Genomic DNA, 27,206 nt, shown 5'->3' on the forward strand with positions numbered 1-27,206 from the left:
AGAGTTGCTCATGTGCTTTCTATTTGGCAAAACCTCGGTGCATGGGTGCATGCTATATTAAATGTTGAAATGTAAAATAAAGATTTTACAGAAATAATAAATATATTGGCCTTAAAGTGGAGTTCCACTCACCCTGTCAAAAAATAAAAGTCAGCAGCTACAAAAACTGTAGCTGCTGACTTTTAAAAAACAGCCACTTACCTGACCCTCGGTCCCATGGTGTGTCCCCCGCAGCCCATTTCACTGGCCGTCCTGTGTTCCAGGAGGCCGGCATCTTCAGTGTGGGCACCCGGTTGTGATAACTTGCAGCTTCACAGCCGGGTACCCACTGTGCATGCGCGAGTAGTGCTGCGCTTCATGAATGGTCCTGTAGTCTTCTGGGACCTGTCACGTGTCCCAAAAGACTACATGGAGGGAGAACACCTTCCGCTTCCGATTGCCTAGGCGATCCGACCGGATGTGGGAGCGGGCACCTGACAAATTCGGGCAACTTATATGTGACTTTGGATGTGGTTATGGAACCAAATCAGCCTACAATCACAACAAAGTAGCACAGGAACTCGTAGTTCCTGTGATAGTATTTATCACTTGCTATATTCCCTTAGTGGGAAGCCACGTGATGCACAATTTGTGTGTTATCCCTGTTTTGTGTGTTTTTAAGGGGATTGAGTGCGTCACATTATTTAGTATTTGTTTAGTATTTATTTAGCGCTACACTTTTTTGTATATATGAGTCACTTCACCTATTAGGTATAAGGTTAGTGTCAGCAGCTTTAGGGTTAGGGCCCCATTTTAAGCGCAGGAGGATATCTCTTCAAAGTAGCACAGGAACCTTTTCCAAAATCACACGACACAGAGTTGCATTGATGTGAAAATAATGGGATTTCCCTTGTCATGTGATTCTCTGTGATTCTGTGCGACTCAAGTGGCATCAGAAATTGTGCTAGCGTGAACCAAAAATAAACAACGAAGTGTATGTAAAAATAAAAGTGAACTAACACTAAACAAAAAAAATTATGTAAAAATAAAATAACAATGCAATAAAATAAATAAAATGTTAAATAAAAAAAAAAAATAAAGAAAAAAATAGTTAGATCAGGGTTTGATCTAGGTCAGTGCCAGGGTCAGTGTCAAAAGTCATGGCAGGGTCAACGGTCAGTGTCAAATGTTAGAGTCAGTGTATTTTAGATAGGATAAAAAAATAAAATGAGTATCACAATGTCAGACGCCCACTAGAGGAAGGAGCCTGACCATGGCTTGGAGCCAGAGCTCAATATGAGGACTCCCAAGCACCTCCAGTGTCCTGCCGAGAAGGGGAGAGATGTGAGGGAAGCCCTGGAGAGACTAACTGGGGAGAAGGGGGCTTGGCGGGCTACATAGACCAAGGACCTCTGGGAGTGGCGGCCATCACGGCAGGTCTTCCTGTGCTCTCAGCCCGGCGCTGTGTGTTCCCCGGAGCTCAGTGGACGTCGGGCGATCAGGTTATCTGCCGCAAGGGAGCTCTGGGAAGCAGAGGAGCCGGCCTGCGTTTCTTGGAGTAAGGGAGACTCCGGCTCTCTTCCTCCTGCACACAAGACCGTAGCAGCTGGAGACACACGGAAAAGGGCTGGGTGAACCCCCCCTGCAATCCACTCATTGTGTCAGGGGAATGTCGAGTGCAATGTTCCCCAGAAGAGAGTACCTGGAGCCACCTTACCCCTCATTTGAAGTAAAGGAAGAATTGTCCTAAAGTTTGGGAAAGTCTCTCAGAGAAGCTCAATCCAATACAAACCAGAGATCTCACATGGGGGGGAAGTATTCCTGATTCGAGTGTGGAAAATGTCTTTCATATAAGTCCTATTTCTATATATACCAGTGATAATACAAGAGGGAGCAGCCATACCCTTGTTCAGAGTGCGGGAAATGTTTTTCACAGAAGTCCAGTCTGCATATATATCAGAGACCTCACATGAAGAAGATTCTATATCCCTGTTCTAAGTGCGGGAAATGCTTTCTCAGACAAAACTAGACTTTACATATATCAGAGATCTAACACAAATGAAAAGCCATATGTCTTTCCTGAGTGCGGGAAATACTTTTTAGTGAAGCTTAGTATCCACACACATCAGAGATCTTACACGGGGGAGAAGTTGCATACCTGTCCGGAGTGCAGGAAATGTTTTTCATGTAAGTCCTATTTTTACATATGCCAGTGATAACACAAGAGGGAGCAGCTATACCCTTGTTCAGAGTGCGGGAAATGTTTTTCACAGAAGTCCAGCCTGCATATATATCAGAGACCTCACATGACGAAGATGCTATATCCCTGTTCTAAGTGCGGGAAATGTTTTTTCAGATAAGTCTAGACTTTATATATATCAGAGATCTTACACAGGTGAAAAGCCATATGTCTGTCCTGAGTGTGGGAAATACTTTTCAGTGAAGCCCAGTCTTCACACACATCAGCGATCTTACAAGGAGGAGAAGTTGTATACCTGTTCGGAGTGCGGGAAATGTTTTCAGAGGAGCCCTTTTCTTCATATATGACAGAGATCTCATACGGGGGAAAAGCCATATTGGGGACAAGAGGGTGAGTGAGAGCGGCAAAAGTACTGAGATTAATATATTGCATGGGAACTGAACTGTATGTATTGAACTATATGTTTAAAGTGAGGAAAATCAGAAGGAGGACAATGTAAAACAGATAAAGACCTAAAAGAAGAGGACCCGGGTAGATGAGTTCGGGAGTGGGGGGAGAGAAAAAGGAAGAAAAGAACTAAGAGGGAGATACTCATGGAAGACAACAAATTTTGATATCAAATCAAAAATAGCCCCCCCCAAAAAAAAAAACAGAACTGCGGAAAATTGAAATAGTACCTGACAGCATGAAAAACAAAGTATCAAAGGGAGGAGAGACTAAGGCTTCCTAAACAGGGTCAATGAAAAAATATATTCCCTCACAGGAGAAACAGACTCCAGAGAGACAACAGGGAATAAGTGTAAGAGTTGAGAGGGAAAACAGTGGGGAATGTTCCAGACTATCCCTGGGAATAGCTAACAGTAGTCAACATATGGAAGAAGAAGTGGATATGGATAAAGTAGAAGAACAAGAGGAGAGCTCACAGATGCCTACTAAAGCAGAAATAGCAGAAATGTTTAAAAGACTCGAAAGATCCCTAAAACAGGAACTGGCGAAATTACATAAAGACCTGGTGCAAATATTATCAAGGGTGGAGGAGACAGAAGAAAAACTAGATAAGCATGCCTAAATTATACAGAAATTAGAAAAACAGGCAATGGAAATGAGAAAAGAACAAAGAAATCTGTTATATAAATTGGAAGACCAGGAGAATAGGGATAGGAGATGCAATCTAAGGATACAAGGCTTTCCAGAGATCTCCCAAGGAGAAGATTTGATGGGAATAATAACGAGAATACTATAATGGATAGAATTATAACAGAGCCTCTCAAAATGGAGGGAGTATATAGAATAGGAAAATATATACAAGAAGATAAGATGGAAAAGCCAAGAGATGTAATAGTGCAATTCCAGAATTTTCGGGATAAAGAAGAGCTATGGAAGAAGATAAAAGGAAGAGCAATAATAAAATATGGAGAAATAAATATTCAGATCTTTGCTGATTTAGCAGCGGAAACATTATTAAGAAGGAGAACTTTGAAATCATTATTGGAACAGATGAGAATGTTCGATATAGCTGGGGGTTTCCAGCGTGTTTGATCGGATGGAGAAATGGATGTTCAGCAAGACTGAGATTCCCCGAAGATCTGAGAGACTTCTGTGAGAGACTTGATATACAGAAAATAAATATCTCTGGTTGGGAGGAAGAAGGAGAAATGTGGGCTAAGGAAAATGAGGGGTAGCAGGAAGCTCTAAGGAGAAATAGAGAGTAGGAATAGTCTCCCTCCATTTCTGCCTCTTTCTTATGATTTTTGAAGTTTACTAGAGTATGGCAGGACACGGAGGAGGAGACACGCTTACTGGGGAAAAGTTCATGGTCTGAGTTTCACCTAAAAGCGGAATCAAAGGTGGGGTTAGGACCACAAATGATTAATAGGCAAAATGTAAGCCTAAGTGGAGGAGGGATGGGAGGGTGGGTGGGTGGGTGGGAAGGTATGGGGGGGAGTTGGCAACCTGAGATTATGCAGGAAAATAGGAGTCATATTCTGGAGAAATGAAGGTATAGGGAAGAGAGGGAGAGTAAGGGGACAGGAGAAGAAGGATGAGAGGAGTGAGAAAAAGAGAAGAATGGAAGAGATTTACTTTGTGACTTATAATGTCAAAGGTTTAAATAGCCCAGGGAAGAGATTTAAGATATGTAAAGAACTTCAGCATAGACTCTCTTCAGTGGTATTCCTACAAGAGACACACCTTGTACAAGAAACAAATGTGAAGCTACAATCCAGATATTATCCAGAGTGGTATTATGCAGATTCCCCAATTAAACGTGCAAAAGTAGTGGCAATAGGATTTGCAAAAAACATAAGGTTTAAGTTGGAAGAGAGATTGGTAGATCCGGAAGGGAGATTCCTTTTCTTGAAAGGAAAACTACAGGAAATAGAATGTACATTAGCAAACATTTATTGCCCGAATAAGAATCCTGAGTTATTCTTAAAAAATATTCTGAGGAAATGAATGGATTTCAAAAAAGGGGATTTGATTGTGGCTGGAGATTTTAATTTGTATATGGATCCCCAAATGGATGTGGCCTCTCCTGTGATGAGAGATAGTAGTAGATGTCTGAAAAACTTGAAAAAATGTTATTTCAATGTCAACTCGTAAATATTTTGGAGAATTAAACATATGAAGGAAAGAGACTACACTTTTTACTCTCATGTACATGAGATGTATTCAAGATTGGATTACATACTGTTGGACCATAGGCTTATTGAGTCTCTGGTCAAAGTAAATATAGAAGTTATGTCAATTTCTGACCATACCCCTGTTACAATGCAATTGCTATGGGGGAAAGAACAGAGAGGAGGAAAATTATGGAGGTTGAATGAGTCACTTCTCTAGGAGCAAGAGACGGAGTGGAAAGTTAAGAAGAAAATAGAGCAATTCTTCGAAGAAAATGACTCTGAGGAAGTGTCGGTAGCTACGGTGTGGGAGGCACATAAGGTCTATATTAGAGGTATTTTAATAGCGATAGGAGCAAGTAAGAATAGGGAAAGAAGAAAAAAAGTAAATACACTCTTAATGGAACTCTGTGAATTAGAGCAGACACATAAAAAATAGAGTAACAAAAGAGGTCATGCAGAAGATAATAAATAAAAGAGAAGAATGAAATAACATTTTGGAAGAAGAAAAGAGGAGAGTGTTTAATAAAATGATAAGTGAGAGATATAGATGGGGGATAGACCAGGAAAGTATTTAATGAGGGCTCAGAGGAAAAGAAAATCTAGGAATTATATTGAGAAAATAAGAGATAATAAAGGAGAATTGGTTCATTCAACCAAAGATATAGTAAAAGTGTTTAAAGAATATTACAATAAGTTATATAATATATATTAAGAATCATGGTACCATAGGAGAAGATGAAGTCAGAGATAAAGAGAGAAGACTGGCATTTTTAAAAAAGGCAGGATTACTGATATTAAATGAAGAACAATTAGAATGCCTAGAAACGGCTATAACGCAGGAAGAAATACATCTTGCATTAAAAAGTACAGTAGCCGGGAAAAGTCCAGGACCCGATGGGTAGATCCGATGGGTATACAGTGAGATAGTATAAAAAATATGAAGAGATTCTATTACCTAAGTTGAGAATATATATGAATGCTCTGGGAGGAGAGATGGAGATGAGGAGGGAATCCCTTTAAGCTCATGTGGTTCTCATACAAAAGGAAGGTAAAGATAATACTCACTGCTCAAGCTATAGACCAATTTCCTTATTAAATATAGATACTAAACTATATGCAAAAGTACTGGCAAGCAGATTGAAGGACTTAATGCCGAGTTTGATTCATATAGATCAAGTGGGGTTTGTCTAAGGGAGAGAGGGCAGAGACAACGGTTTAAGATCTTTGTTTCTTATACAAAAAAGTAGAAAAGAAAGAACTCTGGCATTAGCACTTGCGATTGACGCTGAAAAAGCATTTGATAGAGTAAATTGGGGATATATGTTAGACACCTTAGAAGTAATAGGCATGGGATCTAGAATGAGAGAATGGATTAGGAAATTATATAGCCAACCCTCGGCAGCAATAATGGTAAATGGGGAATTATCCGAGTACATTGGGATGCAGAATGGAACAAGACAGGGATGCCCTTTGTCCCCATTATTATATGTTCTGTCTTTGGAATCTCTTTTGGCTACCATCAGGAATAATGTAGATATAAAAGGAATTTGGGTAGGAGAAATGGAGCATAAGGTGGCAGCTGATGCAGATGACATGTTGTTCTATGTAGGAAATCCAAGGATAACATTACCAAACTTAATGAAATCTTTAAAATAATATGGAGAGATGTCAAACTTAAAAATTAACCCAACTAAAACAGAGATCTTAAATATAAACCTTACAAATAGAGAGAAAAAAATGTTACAGGAGGAATTCCCTTTTATACGGAGAGAAAGAGATCTAAATATAAAACTTACTGTATCTTTAAGAATTTATATAGATTAAATTATATCCCACTATTAAACGAGATTAAGGATAAAATAAAGAAATTAGAAAGAGGATTTCAGACATGGATTGGTCGGATAAACTTGATAAAAATGGTAATCGTTCCCAAAATTCTATATAAATTTCAAATTATACCAATTAAGCTCCCAGAGGCATATTTTAGAATAATTAAAAAAATTATAACATCATTTATATGGAGAAATAAGAAGCCCAGAATAAGCTATGAAATCTTAAGTAGAGATAAAGGAACTGGGGGTACCAGATATGAAGAGATACTATAATTCAGTAATATTGGCAAGAATTTTTGATTGGACACATAATGCACAGGGGAAAAGTTGGGTAAACATAGAAAATACATTAAGTCACACGAATTTAAGTAGAATCATTTGGTTACCTCCTCAATTTAGAGGATTAAAAGATAGCACAAGTTTGTTTACACGTAATGTTTTGAGAGTTTGGGACACCTTACACAAACAAAGGGGGTGGGAATTTAATTCATTGTTAATGCGCCTAGGATTTACAGAGTTTTTTCCTCCAGGTAAAGAGAGTATTACAGGGAATTGGATAAAGAAGAAAGATGTTCAATTAAAAAATATAATGGTGGGAGAAGAATTGTGTCCACTTAGTGAACTGGAAAGTAAGAGGGATATATTTACGAGAATGGATGAATGGCGGTATGGTCAACTAAAACATTTTGTAGGTAGTCTCCCAATGCTATTAAGAAACAAAGAAGATTGGAACCCCTTTGAGCACTTATTAGATATAAAAGGAGATGGGAAGCACGGGGTCACTAAAATATATAAAATTCTCACAGGTTTAATCACGGCTACAAGGCCTTATTTATAGAGAAGTGGGAAAGGGATTTAGAAGTAATAATTGGTGAGGGAAAACAAAAGAAAATATATAGCTTAATTCACGGGAATGTAAATATGAAGGAAATGGAAATTAATTATAAGTGTTTAGTAAGATGGTATATTACACCGAATGTAGCGCATAGAATAAGTGGAGACAACTCACCTTTATGTTGGCGGGGATGTGGAGAGAGAGGTACAATGATACACTTATGGTGGGAGTGTCACAAAATTCAAGAATACTGGGAGGGCATAGTGAGTATAATTCAGGAAATACAGAGGTAAATATTCCTAAGGACCCTGAGACTTGCCTTCTTTTTGGTACCGAGTTTTCGGTACCAAAACTAATCTAATCCATTTTTAAAAAAATATTTTTAAAAATGGATTATCGTATTATTTAAATGCAGCGAAGGGACTGATACCCAAGTTTTGGAAGAAACAACAGGCACCGAAAATAAAGGATTGTATAGAAAGAGTGGAGAAGATATATAGAATGGAGGAACTTTACCATATGGAGGAAGATAAAATGGAGGTATTTCGTATAAGTTGGGAAAAGTGGGTACAGTTTAAAAATTCAGAGGTATACCTAGAATATGTGAAATAAGGAAAAGAAGGGAAAGGGGATAAATATAGTACAGTATAATACCAGCAATAGCTAAGGTTCAGGATTTCTAGAATGAAGTTAAAAATGCATAATCAAAGGGTGGGGGGAATAAGGAATAGGTAAGGGGAGGGGTAAAAGGTCACCGAGATTAAGGTTATTTCTGGGGAGTGTTATGACAGAAATGTGTAATGTATACTGTCTGTTTTATTAGCTTTTGTACATTTAATATGGTGCTTTAAAAACAATAAAATATTTAAATAAAAAATAAAATAAAATGAGTATCAATGTCGATTAATTAGTGTCAGTTTCAAGATGTTTTAGGTAGGATTAAAAAAGTGATATTGTTTCTGAGCCCTACTATGGGCACATTACACAAATATACACATATGTTGTATCACTGCGATTGTCAGGAACAGGAAGATTTGTGCTGGGTTGTCCTTGGCGCAGGGGCGGACTGACAACTCATGGGGTCCCCAGGCAATAGGGGATCATGGGGCCCCTGTGTCCTTGCCCAAACTCAAAAAAGCCTATGAAAAAGGTACCAGGGGCATCTCATGGGGCCCCCTACTGACCCCAGGCCCTCGGGCAGTGCCCGAGTTTCCAAATGGTCAGTCCACCCCTGCCTTGGCGGTAGGTTATGGTAATAGCAAAAGCTGTACAGCTAAATTCAAAAAACAAAAAAAACAAAAACTATTTTGCGCCAGTGTCCCTTTGATTATTAAAAAAATAAATAAATCAGGAGATATCAATTACCATTTACCACCAAATGAAAGCCCAGTTTGCCCTGAAAAAAACAAAGTATAATCCACCTGGATGCACAAAGTAGTTGTGATATTTGCAATTTTACTTGCAAAATTGTGTTCTGGCATTGGGATTTGTTCTACCTTCCCCCATGAAGGAATTAAACAGCATTCACCAGAATAGGTTTCAACATCAATAGATTACTTATCGCCTTTATTTTCTACCTTCTTCATTTTCAGCTTCAACAACTAAAATACAGTAATTTTGGATTATTCATCACTTGTTTTACTGGAGGGTGGACTGTCCCAGTGCACGGGTTATCTGCTTTCTTCCTGAGTTAATAAATTAATAAGTGTGGTAAATTATAAATGCCTGTGGAAAATCCAGACTGCTTCAAAGCAATCGTTCGGCCAAGTGATTGTTTTTTTTTAAATAAAAGATAATTTAAAAATATAATCAGATTTTACAATTGATTGTATTTTATTTTAAATGCCATCTTTAGAAATTGCATATACCAGAGAAGAGACCCAGTCTGTGAGGATAGCTTGGCGATTTGCTGATTGCATAATCCACAGACAGCATCATTTCACCAAGAAGACTCAGTGAAATCCAATGTGTTTTATTCCAGATATAATATGATGATATTTGTAGATTATAAAGGTCTTAAATGTATAATAGCAGAAAACAAAAGTAACAGAGAGTGTGGGGAAACAGGGGACTATACTATGGAATGGGTAGAAACAGTGGAATGTACCGAGGCACAAAACACAGCAATAAACAATAATTAAGTGGGCAGTTGGAGGCAGCACAAATTGATTGTTCAATATTATAATATAATGTAGTGTGTATGATCAGCATTGAAGCAGGTGAGGAACAAAGAAAAAAAACTTACAAATTGAGCTTTTTTTGTTTTTAGTATTTATTTATAGAACTACATTTATTTTTACTGGATTTAAAAATTATAATGTACATACTGTTTAACCACTTCAAGAGGATTTACCCCCCTTCCTGACCAGGCCGTTGCTTGCGTTACTTTAACTGACAATTGCACGGTCATGCAACGCCACACCCAAATTAAATTTACATCCATTTTTTCCCACAAATGGAGCTTTCTTTTGGTGGTATTTGATTGCCTTTGCGGTTTTTATTTTTTGTGCTATAAAAAAAAAAGACTTTTTGCTATTATACATATCCAGAAAAAAAAATTTAGAAAATCTAATTTTGTCATAATTTCAGGCCAAAATGTATTCTGCTACATGTTTTTGCTAAAACAAATCCCAATACATGTAAATTAATTGGTTTATTGAAAGTTATAACGTCTACAAATGGCGGTATATATACTTGAATTTTTTTTTAATACTAGTAATTGCGGCGATTAGCGACTTATAGAGGGATTGCGGGACTGTGGCGGGCATTCTGGCACTGGGGGGGAACTGACTAACTGTCACTGACATCCCTAGTGACACCAATACAGTGATCAGTGCTAATAAAAAGCACTGACACTGTACTAATGGTACTGGGCAGGAAGGGGTTAACATGTGGGGCAATCAAAGGGTTAACTGTGTGCTGTTTTACTGTGTTATGTGTGTGTGCTTTACTGTGTAAGCACATTGCTATGCAGAGCCATACAAAGCAGTGTGCAGGATCTGATGGGAGAGATCTGTATTGTTCACATACAGGTCTCTCCCCCATCAGTGATAATCGGTGATCGCCGTGTGCCGGCGGGGAATCACCAGCCAGGACCTGGTGATCAACAGGTGAGGCACAGGTAGGGTGCGTGCACGGCTCGCATGCGCCCCCTACCCATAAATGCGAAATCATATATATATATATATTTATATATATATATATATATATATATGTAATTTTGCGCACCCCTGCCGCCCTGTAGCAGTATTTCTGCTATAGGGCGGTGGGAAAGCGGTTAAAGTATATGTTTTATTTATAGCAGTTAATTCTCACTCTGCGGTCTAAATACGCCATCAACTGAGTGTTTAAAACAGTTATACAGCCTTTGCTGAACCAGAAGATTTACTTAGAGACTATTCCAGCCCCTAGGTCTCAGCAGGGCGGATGGCTGTTGCCAGAATGTGAAACGCCATAGAAGTGATTTTACTGGAGTGCAAAGTAACTTAACCCAAAAATCTATGCTTCTTTGAAGATGGTAAATTCCAAGCTTTGCTTTTCCTAATAGAAATATTTACCCTATAATGCAACTAACCACCATGCAGAAGAGGTATTTAGCTCAAACTGGAATTGTATTGCAGCTCTCTGAAAAGTATGGAGAAATCTTCACTGTTCATTTTGGACCCAAAAAGATTGTGGTAATTGCGGGATATCATGCTGTGAAGGACGCCCTGGTCAACCAAGCTGATGATTTTGGAGAAAGAGCTGTTGTACCAATCTTTAAGGTTTTAAGTAAAGAAAAGGGTAAGATTTGTGTTGTCATTTTATGTATGGTTTATTTTTTGTGACAATATGGATCTTATATACAATTATTTAGAAACTTCCAATGACATGTTTATTGTATAAATTGCTTTTAGACCTAATTCACCAATGATTACAAAATATTTGGTTCTTGACTACATTCTTGATGCATTCATTGTTTGATAATGTGATTATTAGAGATGAGCGAATCGAACTAGGCGAACCGGAATTCGAGTCGAATTTCAGGAAATATTCGATTCGTGTCGAAACCGAAATTTTGCCTACTTCGGGTGCGCGAATCGAACATTTCCCGATCAGCCGGCAAAAGTGTCCCTGCAGTGAGCTCCGCTATTTCTGACAGTTCTCTGACAGAAGGAACACATGTTTAGCGGTTGAAACATTGTATCTATTAGTTTACATTTAGGATACAGATGTTTCAACCACTGTACATGTGAAGAAGTTGTGAGAGAACTGTCAGAAATAGAGGAACTCTGCACATACACTTTTTGCCGGCTTGGAATTATTCTTCTTTTCATCCTACTTCTTCTTCTTCTTCATCCTCAGAAGAAGAGGATGAGGATGAGGATGAAGAAGAAGAAGAAGAAGAAGAAGAAGAAGTAGGATGAAAAGAAGAATAATTCCAAGCCGGCAAAAAGTGTATGTGCAGAGTTCCTCTATTTCTGACAGTTCTCTCACAGCTTCTTCACATGTACAGCGGTTGAAACATCTGTATCCTAAATGGAAACTAATAGATACAATTTGTATCTATTAGTTTCCATTTAGGATACAGATATTTCAACCGCTGTACATGTGAAGAAGCTGTGAGAGAACTGTCAGAAATAGAGGAACTCTGCACATACACTTTTTGCCGGCTTGGAATTATTCTTCTTTTCATTCTTCTTCTTCTTCCTCATCCTCATCCTCATCCTCATCCTCTTCTTCTGAGGATGAGGATGAAGAAGAAGAAGAAGAAGAAGTAGGATGAAAAGAAGAATAATTCCAAGCCGGCAAAAAGTGTATGTGCAGAGTTCCTCTATTCTGCAGATACACTTAGAGGAGCTCTGCAGATACACTTAGAGGAGCTCTGCACATACACTTTTTGCCGGCTTGGAATTAATCTTATTTTCATCCTACTTCTTCTTCTTCTTCTTCTTCTTCTTCATCCTCATCCTCAGAAGAAGAAGAGGATGAGGATGAGGATGAAGAAGAAGAAGAAGATGTAGGATGAAAATAAGAATAATTCCAAACCGGAAAAAAGTGTATGTGCAGAGCTCCTCTAAGTGTATCTGCAGAGCTCCTCTAAGTGTATCTGCAGAATAGAGGAACTCTGCACATACACTTTTTGCCGGAAACCGCTGTATGGAGTGAATGTCCCAGAACTGTCAGAAATAGACTATTTATGACAGTTCTGGGACATTCACTGCATACAGCTGTTTTAACCGCTGTATGGAGGGAATGTCATGGAACTGTCAGAAATAGACTATTAATGACAGTTCTGGGACTGTCCTTCAATGCAGCGGTTGAAACATTGTATGTATTTGTTTCCATAAATGGATCCATTTATGGAAACAAATACATACAATGTTTCAACCGCTGTATGGAAGGACAGTCCCACAACTGTCATTAATAGTCTATTTCTGACAGTTCCATGACATTCCCTCCATACAGCGGTTAAAACAGCTGTATGGAGTGAATGTCCCAGATCTATCAGAAATAGACTATTTATGACAGTTCTGGGACATTCACTGCATACAGCTGTTTTAACCGCTGTATGGAGGGAATGTCATGGAACTGTCAGAAATAGACTATTAATGACAGTTCTGGGACTGTCCTTCAATGCAGCGGTTGAAACATTGTATGTATTTGTTTCCATAAATGGATCCATTTATGGAAACAAATACATACAATGTTTCAACCGCTGCATGGAAGGACAGTCCCAGAACTGTCATTAATAGTCTATTTCTGACAGTTCCATGACATTCCCTCCATACAGCGGTTAAAACAGCTGTATGGAGTGAATGTCCCAGATCTATCAGAAATAGACTATTTATGACAGTTCTGGGACATTCACTGCATACAGCTGTTTTAACCGCTGTATGGAGGGAATGTCATGGAACTGTCAGAAATAGACTATTAATGACAGTTCTGGGACTGTCCTTCCATGCAGCGGTTGAAACATTGTATGTATTTGTTTCCATAAATGGATCCATTTATGGAAACAAATACATACAATGTTTCAACCGCTGTATGGAAGGACAGTCCCACAACTGTCATTAATAGTCTATTTCTGACAGTTCCATGACATTCCCTCCATACAGCGGTTAAAACAGCTGTATGGAGTGAATGTCCCAGATCTATCAGAAATAGACTATTTATGACAGTTCTGGGACATTCACTGCATACAGCTGTTTTAACCGCTGTATGGAGGGAATGTCATGGAACTGTCAGAAATAGACTATTAATGACAGTTCTGGGACTGTCCTTCAATGCAGCGGTTGAAACATTGTATGTATTTGTTTCCATAAATGGATCCATTTATGGAAACAAATACATACAATGTTTCAACCGCTGCATGGAAGGACAGTCCCAGAACTGTCATTAATAGTCTATTTCTGACAGTTCCATGACATTCCCTCCATACAGCGGTTAAAACAGCTGTATGGAGTGAATGTCCCAGATCTATCAGAAATAGACTATTTATGACAGTTCTGGGACATTCACTGCATACAGCTGTTTTAACCGCTGTATGGAGGGAATGTCATGGAACTGTCAGAAATAGACTATTAATGACAGTTCTGGGACTGTCCTTCAATGCAGCGGTTGAAACATTGTATGTATTTGTTTCCATAAATGGATCCATTTATGGAAACAAATACATACAATGTTTCAACCGCTGCATGGAAGGACAGTCCCAGAACTGTCATTAATAGTCTATTTCTGACAGTTCCATGACATTCCCTCCATACAGCGGTTAAAACAGCTGTATGGAGTGAATGTCCCAGATCTATCAGAAATAGACTATTTATGACAGTTCTGGGACATTCACTGCATACAGCTGTTTTAACCGCTGTATGGAGGGAATGTCATGGAACTGTCAGAAATAGACTATTAATGACAGTTCTGGGACTGTCCTTCAATGCAGCGGTTGAAACATTGTATGTATTTGTTTCCATAAATGGATCCATTTATGGAAACAAATACATACAATGTTTCAACCGCTGTATGGAAGGACAGTCCCACAACTGTCATTAATAGTCTATTTCTGACAGTTCCATGACATTCCCTCCATACAGCGGTTAAAACAGCTGTATGGAGTGAATGTCCCAGATCTATCAGAAATAGACTATTTATGACAGTTCTGGGACATTCACTGCATACAGCTGTTTTAACCGCTGTATGGAGGGAATGTCATGGAACTGTCAGAAATAGACTATTAATGACAGTTCTGGGACTGTCCTTCAATGCAGCGGTTGAAACATTGTATGTATTTGTTTCCATAAATGGATCCATTTATGGAAACAAATACATACAATGTTTCAACCGCTGCATGGAAGGACAGTCCCAGAACTGTCATTAATAGTCTATTTCTGACAGTTCCATGACATTCCCTCCATACAGCGGTTAAAACAGCTGTATGGAGTGAATGTCCCAGATCTATCAGAAATAGACTATTTATGACAGTTCTGGGACATTCACTGCATACAGCTGTTTTAACCGCTGTATGGAGGGAATGTCATGGAACTGTCAGAAATAGACTATTAATGACAGTTCTGGGACTGTCCTTCAATGCAGCGGTTGAAACATTGTATGTATTTGTTTCCATAAATGGATCCATTTATGGAAACAAATACATACAATGTTTCAACCGCTGCATGGAAGGACAGTCCCAGAACTGTCATTAATAGTCTATTTCTGACAGTTCCATGACATTCCCTCCATACAGCGGTTAAAACAGCTGTATGGAGTGAATGTCCCAGATCTATCAGAAATAGACTATTTATGACAGTTCTGGGACATTCACTGCATACAGCTGTTTTAACCGCTGTATGGAGGGAATGTCATGGAACTGTCAGAAATAGACTATTAATGACAGTTCTGGGACTGTCCTTCCATGCAGCGGTTGAAACATTGTATGTATTTGTTTCCATAAATGGATCCATTTATGGAAACAAATACATACAATGTTTCAACCGCTGCATGGAAGGACAGTCCCAGAACTGTCATTAATAGTCTATTTCTGACAGTTCTATGACATTCCCTCCATACAGCGGTTGAAACCGCTGTATGGAGTGAATGTCCCAGAACTGTCAGAAATAGACAGAAACTGTCACAGAACTGTCCTTCTTCTCATCCTTCTCCTTCTTCTCATCCTTCTTCTCATCCTTCTTCTCATCCTTCTCCTTCTTCTCATCCTTCTCCTTCTTCTCATCCTTCTCCTTCTGCTCATCCTTCTTCTCATCCTTCTCCTTCTTCTCATCCTTCTCCTTCTCCTTCTTCTCATCCTTCTCCTTCTCCTTCTTCTCATCCTTCTCCTTCTCATCCTTCTCCTTCTCCTTCTCATCCTTCTCCTTCTTCTCATCCTTCTCCTTCTTCTCATCCTTCTCCTTCTCCTTCTTCTCATCCTTCTCCTTCTCCTTCTCATCCTTCTCCTTCTTCTCATCCTTCTCCTTCTCCTCATCCTTTTTCTTCTCATCCTTCTCCTTCTCCTTCTTCTCATCCTTCTCCTTCTTCTCATCCTTCTCCTTCTTCTCATCCTTCTCCTTCTTCTCCTTCTTCTCATCATTCTCCTTCTTCTCATCCTTCTCCTTCTCATCCTTCTCCTTCTCATCCTTCTCCTTCTTCTCATCCTTCTCCTTCTTCTCATCCTTCTCCTTCTCCTTCTTCTCATCCTTCTCCTTCTCCTTCTTCTCATCCTTCTCCTTCTCCTTCTTCTCATCCTTCTCCTTCTTCTCATCCTTCTCCTTCTTCTCATCCTTCTCCTTCTCCTTCTTCTCATCCTTCTCCTTCTCCTCATCCTTTTTCTTCTCATCCTTCTCCTTCTCCTTCTTCTCATCCTTCTCCTTCTTCTCATCCTTCTCCTTCTTCTCATCCTTCTCCTTCTTCTCATCCTTCTCCTTCTTCTCCTTCTTCTCATCATTCTCCTTCTTCTCATCCTTCTCCTTCTTCTCATCCTTCTCATCCTTCTTCTCATCCTTCTTCTTCTCATCCTTCTCCTTCTTCTCATCCTTCTCCTTCTCCTTCTTCTCATCCTTCTCCTTCTTCTCATCCTTCTCCTTCTCATCCTTCTCCTTCTCCTTCTTCTCTTCCTTCTCCTTCTTCTCATCCTTCTCCTTCTTCTCATCCTTCTTCTTCTCATCCTTCTCCTCCTTCTTCTCATCCTTCTTCTCATCCTTCTTCTTCTCATCCTTCTCCTTCTTCTCATCCTTCTCCTTCTCCTTCTTCTCATCCTTCTCCTTCTTCTCATCCTTCTCCTTCTTCTCATCCTTCTCCTTCTTCTCATCCTTCTCCTTCTCCTTCTTCTCTTCCTTGTCCTTCTTATCATCCTTCTCCTTCTTCTCATCATTCTCCTTCTTCTCATCCTTCTCCTTCTTCTCATCCTTCTTCTTCTCATCCTTTTCCTTCTTCTCATCCTTCTTCTTCTCATCCTTCTTCTTCTCATCCTTCTCCTTCTCATCCTTCTCTTTCTTCTCATCCTTCTCCTTCTCCTTCTTCTCATCCTTCTCCTTCTTCTCATCCTTCTCCTTCTCCTTCTTCTCATCCTTCTCCTTATTCTCAGCCTTCTTCTTCTCATCCTTCTCCTTCTCATCCTTCTCCTTCTCATCCTTCTCCTTCTTCTCATCCTTCTCCTTCTTCTCATCCTTCTCCTTCTCCTTCTTCTCATCCTTCTCCTTCTCCTTCTTCTCATCCTTCTCCTTCTTCTCATCCTTCTCCTTCTTCTCACCCTTCTCCTTCTCCTTCTTCTCATCCTTCTCCTTCTCCTTCTTCTCATCCTTCTCCTTCTCCTTCTCCTTCCTCATCTCCAAGGGCATTTAAATTAAAGGTACAGTGTTCTGCACTAATTTAAAGGCTCTCTGAAGCCTAGAAACCCTTTAAATAAGTCATCTTCGTAGCGGAGAAATTCGCATCGAATCGAATTTCACACTGGAATTCGCCGAATCAGCCGAATCGAATTTTTCATTTCTTCGCTCATCTCTAGTGATTATCGTACAAAAACTTTTAGTCTTCCTTGTATGATTCAAACGTTTGTCCCAGTTCACCCAAATCAGCAAAGATCTAGTGCAGGGTTTACTAAATGGTGGACCGAGTTTCAGACCCGGATCAAGCAACAGTTCTGTCTGGACCACGGCCATGCCACTTATCAGCCTGGGTTGTTCTTTCTTGGGTCTTCCATCCAGCCTCTGCTATCATCCCCACAGCAGGCAGGTCAAGAAGTGCTCCATAAGACTATGACTATGGCTATGACTGCAGGGGGCACAGTGGTGTGTAAAGGGGGCATGCTGATGGGCAAAGGGGGTGCTGTGATGTGAAGGGGAACTGAGGACACTGTTGGGCTGCTTTAACCATTTCACTGCCAGGCACTTTTATCTCCTTCCTGCCCAGGTCAATTTTCAGTTTTCAGCACTGTTGCACCTTGAATGATAATTGCACGGTCATGCAACACTGTACCCATATGACATTTGTATCATTTTTTTTCACACAAATAGAGCTTTCTTTTTGTGGTATTTAATCACCACTGGGTGTTTTATTTTTTTGCTAAACAAAAAAAAATTTTGAAAAAAGTTTCTTAGCTTCTCTTATAAAAGTTTGCAAACGGGTAATTTTTCTCCTTCACTGATGTGTGTTGATGAGGCTGCACTGATAGGCAGCATTGATGGGCACTGATAGGCAGCACTGATGGGCACTGATGAGGTTGCACTGATGACGCGGCATTGGTAGGCATTGATGAGGCTGCCCTGATAAGCAGCACTGATGGATACTGATAGGCAGCAATGATGGGCACTGATAGGTGGCACTGATGAGCACTAATAGGCAGCACTAAAGGGCACTAATAGGCAACACTGAAGGGCACTGATAGGTGGCACTGACTGGCAGCACTGATGGGCACTGATTGGCAGCACTGATGGGCACTGTTGGAGCTGCACTGATAATCAGGGCACTGATAATCAGTGCCCTTATTATCAGTATAGATGTTTCCTTTCGCGCTTGCCGGTTATCGGCAATACTTGCCTCAAGCTATCACAGCGTGAGGAAAGTACTGCCGATAACCAAAATGTGTGTATACATTGTGATCAGCTGTGATTGGACACAGCTGATCACGTGGTAAAGGGCCACTGTGATTGGCCATTTACCATGACACGCGATCAGCTGTGTTCGAAGGATCGCAGAGAGCACAGGGTGCGCACTGCAGCGGGCTCACGGGGGGGGGGGGGGGTGCAGTTTTAGGAGGACGTCATATGATGCCCTCTCAGAACTAGACTGCCACGCTGTAACCATCATACAGCTATATGGTGGTGAGCAAGTGGTTAAAGGGAGCACTGTGATGTAGAGGGGAGTGAGATGTTAATGTAAAGGGGGTCTGTGATGTGAAGGGGAACTGTGGAAGCTGATGTAAAGGGGGGGCTTTGATGTTTAGGGGGGTTGTGATGTGAAGGGGGGGTTGAGGATGCTGATGTAAAGAGGGGGCTATAATGTGAAGGGTAGGCTGAAGACACTGATGCACAGTGGGGACTGTAATGCAAAAGGGGGATGTAAAGTGTCATAGCATAAACATGAGATTTGGAAATCTGCTAGAAACAAATTTTAGCAACAGGACCTCCATACATTTTATTTCAAGACCCCTGATGTAGTGTCTCATGGACAAGATGTGCACATGGCCAAGCTCCAGGACTGCAATGATATACAAATGATTCTGGGTCTCCAGCACTGGTGCAGGAACATCGTTGAGCTCTCACTGCATTCTTTGAAGGCAAAGCAATTACCCAAAGTAACCAACTGATATCCAACTTCAAGTGAAGAAAAATGACTGATTAGTTACTGTGGGCTACTAGCCTTTGTTCATGGCTCTTTCTCCTATTACATAAGGGTGCTAATGTTAAAGAATAAACTGCAGCTTACATGTCATTATCTGTATTCTAGGTATAATTTTTAGTAATGGAGAATTGTGGAAAGCTGGAAGGAGGTTCGCTCTCTCAACCCTTCGAGACTTTGGAATGGGGAAGAAAACAGTAGAAGCCAGAATACAAGATGAATTATTTCCTCTTATAGAAAATTTCAAGTCACACAATGGTAATGAGGTCTACTGAACAGAAACTGTTCAAAATATATTTGGTTATTAAACTAAGGAGAGAAGATACACTAGTTAAGGAAGAAGCTGCAATCAGATAGGGTTCTCATGATGAAGCCTACATAATAAAAATCCTTTATTCCTTCATGAAAAATTGCTTACATTAAAGTTAAGCTATCAGTCAACAAAGGTTAGAATATAACAAGATGGCAATAGGGCACCATGTCAGGAACTAAACTTTTAAAAAAATTTACAATATATAAAATTTTTTGAAAATGCAGAAAGCAGCATTGTATCAGTTTATTCATTTTGCAATGTAATAAACAAATATTTATCAGTCCCAGACTTTAGATAAGCTGTAGCTGCACCCCAATAGGCTGGATGCTTATGGTGGAAGGCTATACACAAGGAGTAAGCTGCACTTTGCATGTCACATGCTATTGATGGCTCATACAAGAGTCAGAATTTCTTTAGTGCAAAAAACAATTGACTCGCAAAAGTCAGGGATCTTCGACCAGGCCAAATGTGGATCTCCTCTAAGTATAATGTAGACCCATTCTAAATATATTGTTAACAAACATTATTGTCCTCTTGATCATATTTGCGCTGATCACCTTGTAAATTACGTGAATTTGTCTTGCTTTTGACAATTCTGTATAACTATTGTTATATTAAAGGAAACCTTTTCTGAGAGAAACACAAAGGTTACTTTTGCTGACTTCTTACAGAAGAAAGACTTTATTGTCATTGAATTGAAATAAATGTGATTGCCACTCTTCAAACATTGCTAAAAACACAACAAACCAACACCACAAAAACTAACCCTCTTAATAGAAATAAATTAATATTCAATGTGATAAATAAAATGGAAATATTTATAAATTATACCATGAGGCTTTAATACCATCTGCAATCCATGTATTATTATTGCAATGACTTCAGTAATTGTATTGCTTAAGAATAAGAAGGAGGTATAATTGCTTCTTATGCACATTAAAGTGATATTAAAGGCTCGGCTTTTAAGAAAACAAAACAAAAATTAAACGTCATACTTATCTGCTCTGTGTAATGATTTTGCACAAAGCACCCCCGATCCTCCTCTTCTCTGGTCCTCCCCCAGCGCTCCTGGCTCCTCCCCCTTCACCAGTGCCCCCAATAGCAAGCTGCTTGCTATGAGGGTACTGGTACATGCTTGCTCCTGAGCCTGGCTCTATGTGTCCATAAGACACATAGAGCAGCAACTTGGCCCTACCCCTGCTCTCTCCTCATTGGCCCACTAACTGTGATTGACAGTCGTGAGAGCCAATGATTCCCGCTGCTATCTCACCCAATGAGGAGAGGGATTCCTGGGACAGCCAAGGCTCCAGTGCACATCACTGCATCAAGAAGGGGTCAGGTAAGTATAAGGGATGGGCTGCAGCACAGTTTTTTTTTACCTTCATGCATAGAATGCATGAAATCTTCAGCCTTTACAACCACTTTAAGTAAACTGATAGGAAAGAAACTCCCAGAATTTGTTCAACTGAAATGTTTTGTTCCCATAGCATCTAGCAGTCAGGTACATTGCATTTTCAGAAGATTTCTGCAATGACAGCACACCATATTTCCCTGAAGTTTACTTTAAAGCTGCAGTTTAATCTGTATATGCTTTGCCTTCCTTGGTACCACAACCCCCAATCAACATGCTAATGAGATGTTAAATAAAACCTTTCTGTTTTAAATATGTAGCACTATCCCCTTATGAGTTGCTAGAGATTTGGGTCCCCCTATAGTCCTTCACAGACAGGCAACACGCATTTCCTTCCAGCCTTGCACTCCAGAGACAGTAAATAGTTCTTGAACTTTTTTGTTTTTGTTTTATTAGGGGTATTGAACTTGGATGGGGATGAGGGATACATGGGATGCCCAAGAAACTGTTAAACTGAGAGCAACTTCTTGGAACTATGTACAAGTGCTCTGAATGGTTTTGTTTCTTTGGACAGCTATCCAGACTCTCCTGGCATACCACCACAGATCCCAGATAAAATTTCCTCTTCACCCAGCTGCCTGAGGGAATCCCTGACTAAGAGGTCCCAGAAGCTGCCACCTTAAATGAAAGGAGTCCCAGATGGGGGCTAGTCAGGTTTACCACCCAAATGCCCTTTTCCCTTATCTGGCTCAGGGGGTGTGGGATTACGCACTTAGTCCTCTCCTGCAAGCATATGGGTTGGTGGCTGCCTTCAGGCATTACGCTGGACTGGCTCCATTCAGGCTGAGAGATCCTTCCTTCCAGCTCCTCCAGCTGTAGGGACCCCCTCCCAGGTTCCACACTCCATCCTGCTCACTCCATCTTCCACCCGATCTCTCCTGCTGCTGAGCAGGCTCAGTCACACTTAAAGGTGTCCTGACCCCATGCCAAGCCTCCTGCTTGGGGATTGGTCAGAATCCCTTTAATAGTGCAGACCAGATCCTCCTCGCCCTTGCCTGCTGAATTCTAGAGACTTCTCCAAGTCTCTAGATCAGGGAGACGTATCAGTGAGCTGATCTGCAGAGCCTCTCAGCCCTGAGCCAAATTTGAACCTCTGACTATTTTTCCCTGGCTGCTACTCGGCATTCTAACTAAGAAAAAATAATAATCTAGCTCCCCCTAGCTAACTATAAATATATACCTTTAGACTCATTGATGTCACCACTGGGTCTCTGAGCTTCTTTATACAATGCATACAGATCATGGCTGGTGTGAGAGGACAGCATGGTGTTGTGAATAGGTAATGCAGTGCCTTCGACTGAAAGAACTGAAATCCAATAAATGAAAAGGGTGGGCTAGGAGCAATCAAGAAGGAAAGGGCTTGATCGTGCTGGATATCCTCTATCTAAGAAATAAGCAGGTTCTATGTAACTTGCTTCTGCTTCTAATGCACACTGTAAGCAGCTCACAATGTGCATTGGATTGCATCAATGTTAGTACTACTTTGACTAAAGATTGAAGCTAAGGCTGATATTTAAATTTAAGAATGGATATTTGAGTGTTAATTGTGAGTGCAAGGGCTTGAAAAAGATGGAAAGTATCTGGTTGCTGTAGAAATGTAGAAATGTGGGTCCTGTGCTTCAAAATGTCACCATGGACAAGTGTCCTTATTATCCTTAAAGTATAACTAAAGCCAAAACCTTTTTTATTGTTTTGATGGAGATGGGTTAGAACACCTGCCAGGTGTTTATTGCTGTCTGTGCCCCCGTTAGGGAGATTCAACCTCTCTATTTGTCCTGTTTACCATTATCATTGAACGTGAAAGTAAAAGAAATTCCAAATTTTGGGTTTTCCCCAGAAAAGTAATAGAGGGGAAATCTTCCAATGGGGACACTAGTTCTGTGACCTGGGGGGTCCCAAAGGATTTCTTTAACCGATTCCTGTTAGCCCTATAGCAGATATACTGCTACAGGGCAGCACGGGTGTGCAAAATCATGCATATATACGTGATTTTGCATTTCCAGGTTGGGGGCGCGAGCGAGCCCTACCCACGCCTCCATTTGGGGCCGCGGTTGTCAATCCCGGCCAGTGGATACTCGCCGGTGCCTGGTGATTGTTGAGCATCTCTGATGGGGAGGAGAACTGTATGTAAACAATACAGTTCTCCTCCCTGTCAGGTCGTGCAAACTGCTTTGGATGGCTGTGCACAGCACAGCCATCCAAAGCAGTGTGATTACAGTGAAGCACACACACAGTGCTCATAGTGAAAGAGCACACAGCACACAGTTAACCTTTTGATCGCCCCTCATGTTAGCTCCTTCCTGCCCACTGCCATTAGTAGTGTTAGTGTTTTTTTTAGCACTGATCACTGTATTGGTGTCACTGGGGATATCAATGACACCAAGTCAGTTCCCCCCAGTGTCAGAATGCCCGCCGCAGTCCCGCTATAAGTCGCTGATCGCTGCCATTACTAGTGAAAATAAAAATTTCCAGTATATATTCCGCCATTTGTAAACTTTCATGTAAACCAATTATTTACACATATTGGGTTTTTTTTAGCAAAGACATGTAGCAGAATACATTTTGGACTACATGTATGACAAAATGTGTTTTTTTAAATTTTTTTACTGGACATGTTTAATAGAAAAAAGTCAAAAATATAGTTTTTTCTCAAAATTGTCTGTCTTTTTTTTTTATAGCACAAAAAATAAAAAATGCACAGGCGATCAAATACCACCAAAAGACAGCTCAATTCGTGGGAAATAAAGGATGTAAATTTCATTTGGGTCCAGAGTTGCATGACTGCGCAATTGTCAGTTAAAATAATGAAGCGTCTTAACGCAAAAAATAGCTTGGTCAGGAAGGGGGGTAAATCCTCAGGAGTGCAAGTGGTTAATTTGTAGGGTATTCCTCTCACTTCCTGTTTTGGCTATGGGACAGGAAGTGAATGGAAATCTCCCCAACGGGATTCAGTTCGAAAATAAAATGAAAAGGGTTATAACTTTCACTTACTCTATCCAAAATGAAAAAAAAAGTTTTGCCTATAGCTCTACTTTAAGGCTTCAGTTAGAGCAGTGGTTCTCAACCTTCCTAATGCTGTGACCCTTTAATACAGTCCCTCATGTTGTGGTGACCCCCAACCATAAAATTATTTACCCAGTAATTATAATTCATGAGTGTCGTTTTACCTCCAATACTGCTGCTTTCAACACAGTAGCTGCTTTTAACAGAGTAGCTGCTTTCAACACAGCAGCTGCTTTCTACACAGTAGCTGCTCTTTACACATTGGAAATATGTGTTTTCTGATGGTCTTAGGGGACCCCTTTGAAAGGGTCGTTCGACCCCCAAAGGGGTCGCGACCCACAGGTTGAGAACCACTGAGTTAGAGTCAGTTGTGCACATTGGAACCATTTTCAAGAACAAGTTTCAGTATGACTGTTGTCTATTCAGATCTTTGTGTTAACACGTAGAAATTCAAGACCCCCAATTTTCCTTGCTGACATTTGCATATCTAAAACAAATATAGATGAACCTACAGTTTAGTAGAAATATTTAACTGCTTTTATGACTGAAAATATATCCCTGCTTTTCTTTCCATTTCATTTACCGTGCAATGTCCAGGGAAGCCATTTGACACAAACGTGATAATGAACAGCGCGGTGTCTAATGTCATCTGCTCTATCATTTTTGGGAAAAGGTTTGAATACGATGACCCAGAGTTTAAAAAATTAATTCGAATTGTGACCGAAACTACCAAACTGGCAGGCACACCTAAAGTGATGGTAAGCATTTCTTTTATTATTTTTATTGGTCTTTAGCTTACACTTAATATAACATATGTAGACTTATTTGAAAACAAGTGCAAAAAGCAATGGTATGAAGGAGCCTCTAGTATTGACCTGAGGATTATCAGCTTTCATCACTGTGGGCATGTTAAATTGCTAAGATCTGACTGGCTGCCATTGATATTTTCGGTAAAGAATAACCGTATTTCCCATTGAAAGTGTGTGTTTTTTCTATCTCACAATGCCCATGCCAATATTGTCTAAAGCCAAACTTTTTTTTTTTATTTTGAACAGAGTTGGGCATGTTTATGTGGCACCCCCCTGATGTTCAGGAGTCATGATGGTACCCCCAGAGATGAGGGGGGGGCTGACATTTCACCTTAGGGTGTAGATCTCTTGGAGAATAATGGGAAATGTGAATAAATGGGCGCCAGTCACTTTTAGATGAAATAAAAAGAAGTTTATTAACTCACACTTAAACTCCAGGGAGAGGGTAGGGAATTCCAAACACCCATTACTGACCTGCAGACGCAATAGCACAACAATAGACTCTAGAACAGTAATTTAGGCTGAAATCCAGCACCTGTACCTTTTTAATAGCAGCAATTTCCATGAGCAACCAGGTCTTTCCCAGTGCCAGCAGCAGTAGCATTGATGATCCCAGCTTTTCCAGGCTTGCCACGAGTTCCTCACCCAGGACCTCAAGTGGAGGAGCGACCTGTGGAACTTCATCTCAGACATCATCAGTTACTCTCCTGTCCTCAGTCAGACTTCCAGACTACAGAGCCTCAGACACCAGGAATCACTGGACAGGCAGACTTCTTCTGCTCCAAGCATATATAGAGGCCTCAGGCTTCAGGATTAATTATTCAGCTGCTCCTCACACACCCACCCCAGGCCATAGCCTGGGGGGAAGAGAGAGAACATCTGGCCCTCTCCAAATATTTATACTCCCCACAGCATGCTCCAGTGGTAATAAAGCTCCTACTGGTTGACTAGAAGCATAGATATTCATAACTCAGTTTTGATGTAGCTTCTTACTAATACCAGATGTACCAGTGACACCTACTGGCAGAAAGGAGAAACCACAGCTTCATTGAGTTTAGGGGAAAACCAAATGAGCAAAATGACTGGTTGTCTACCACTTAGCAAGACTAAATTTGAATAGTAGTCCCCATTTAGGACAGGGTGGCTACATATAAAACTCCTCTCAGGCTTTTTTGTTATGTTTGTCCTATTAGGAGATTTACCATCTCTTCCTCCCCTGTGGACTAAACAGAGGGAAAAGAAAATCTCTCCAAAACAGACAAAACTCCTCTTGTTTTCACTAGAAAAAGCATCTCCATTGGAAGATTTCCCCTCTAATACTGTTCTGGTGACAAATGAAAAGTTTGGAACTTCACTCACTTTCATTGTAGAGACAATGGTAGCAAGGACACTTTGGGGTTGGTTTACTTAAGGAAAACTTTACAAAGGAATTTGCACTTTGTAAATGAATTTTCCCCAAAGCTTAGTAAATGAAGTGAAGCTCTGCTGACTTCCATCATCCAATTGTGTTTAAGCAAAAATGCTGTCTCTTTATTTTCCTTGCTTGTGATTGGGTATTCTTGGCAAAGTGAATTTTCACTACATTTACTAAGCTCTGGGAAAAAGTCCCTTGTCTTTAGTAAAGCAATCCCACTGAAAGATGGAATGTCATTAGCAGAGATGCAGATCAGTATATACAGTGCTCAGCATAAATGAGTACACCCCTTTTGAAAAATAAGATTTTAATCAATATCGAAATGAACACAAGAACAATTTCCAAAATCGTGACAACATTGAGTTTTATAGAACATTTATTTAGCTCATTACTTGAAAGTAAGGTTAATAATATAACTTAGATTACACAATCTTCAGCTTTACTCAAATTATTTGATGCAAAAATGAATACACCCACAACACAAACTTCTCCATATAGTATTTTGTATGACCTCCATGATTTGTAAGGACAGCACCAAGTCTTCTAAGCATGGAATGAACAAGTTGGCGACATATTGCAACATCAATCTTTTTCCATTCTTTAAGAGTGACCTCTTTTAGAGCCTGGATGCTGGATGGAGAGTGATGCTAAACTTGTCCCTTCAGAATTTCCCATAGGTGTTCGATTGGGTTCAGATCAGGAGACATACTTGGCCACTGAATCACTTTCACCCTGTTCTTCAGAAATGCAACAGTGGCCTTATATGTGTGTTTTGTATCATTGTCAAGTTGGAAAAGCGCACAATGACCAAGGGCACAGACTGATGGTAGTATCTTCTCTTTCAGTATGGAGCAGTGTATCTGTGAATTCATGATACCATCAATGAAATGCAGCTTCCTGACACCAGCAGCATTCATGCAGCCCCAAAGAAGGACACTGCCTCCACCATGTTTCACTGTAGGCACAATGCATTTTTCTTTG

The 27,206-nt window shown here is 40.2% G+C and overlaps 1 protein-coding gene across 4 annotated transcripts in view; it reads left to right on the forward strand.

Annotated features, from left to right (window-relative positions):
* Positions 1 to 27,206, forward strand: part of LOC149473011 (cytochrome P450 2K1-like) — a 64,458-nt gene that overhangs the window by 8,110 nt on the left and 29,142 nt on the right. For 3 of the 4 annotated variants that reach the window (XM_089681932.1, XM_089681940.1, XM_089681923.1), the window contains exons 2-4: positions 11,088 to 11,250; positions 19,384 to 19,533; positions 24,600 to 24,760. In XM_089681932.1, coding sequence (XP_089538058.1) covers positions 11,088 to 11,250; positions 19,384 to 19,533; positions 24,600 to 24,760 — 474 coding nt within the window. The remainder of the gene's footprint in view (positions 1 to 11,087; positions 11,251 to 19,383; positions 19,534 to 24,599; positions 24,761 to 27,206) is intronic. The other variant, XM_089681947.1, reaches the window with a different exon arrangement.

The sequence above is a fragment of the Staurois parvus genome, unplaced genomic scaffold (genome assembly GCF_062004578.1).
Source record: "Staurois parvus isolate SC_StPar_1 unplaced genomic scaffold, SC_StPar_1.0 ptg000018l, whole genome shotgun sequence".
Lineage (NCBI taxonomy): Eukaryota > Metazoa > Chordata > Amphibia > Anura > Ranidae > Staurois > Staurois parvus.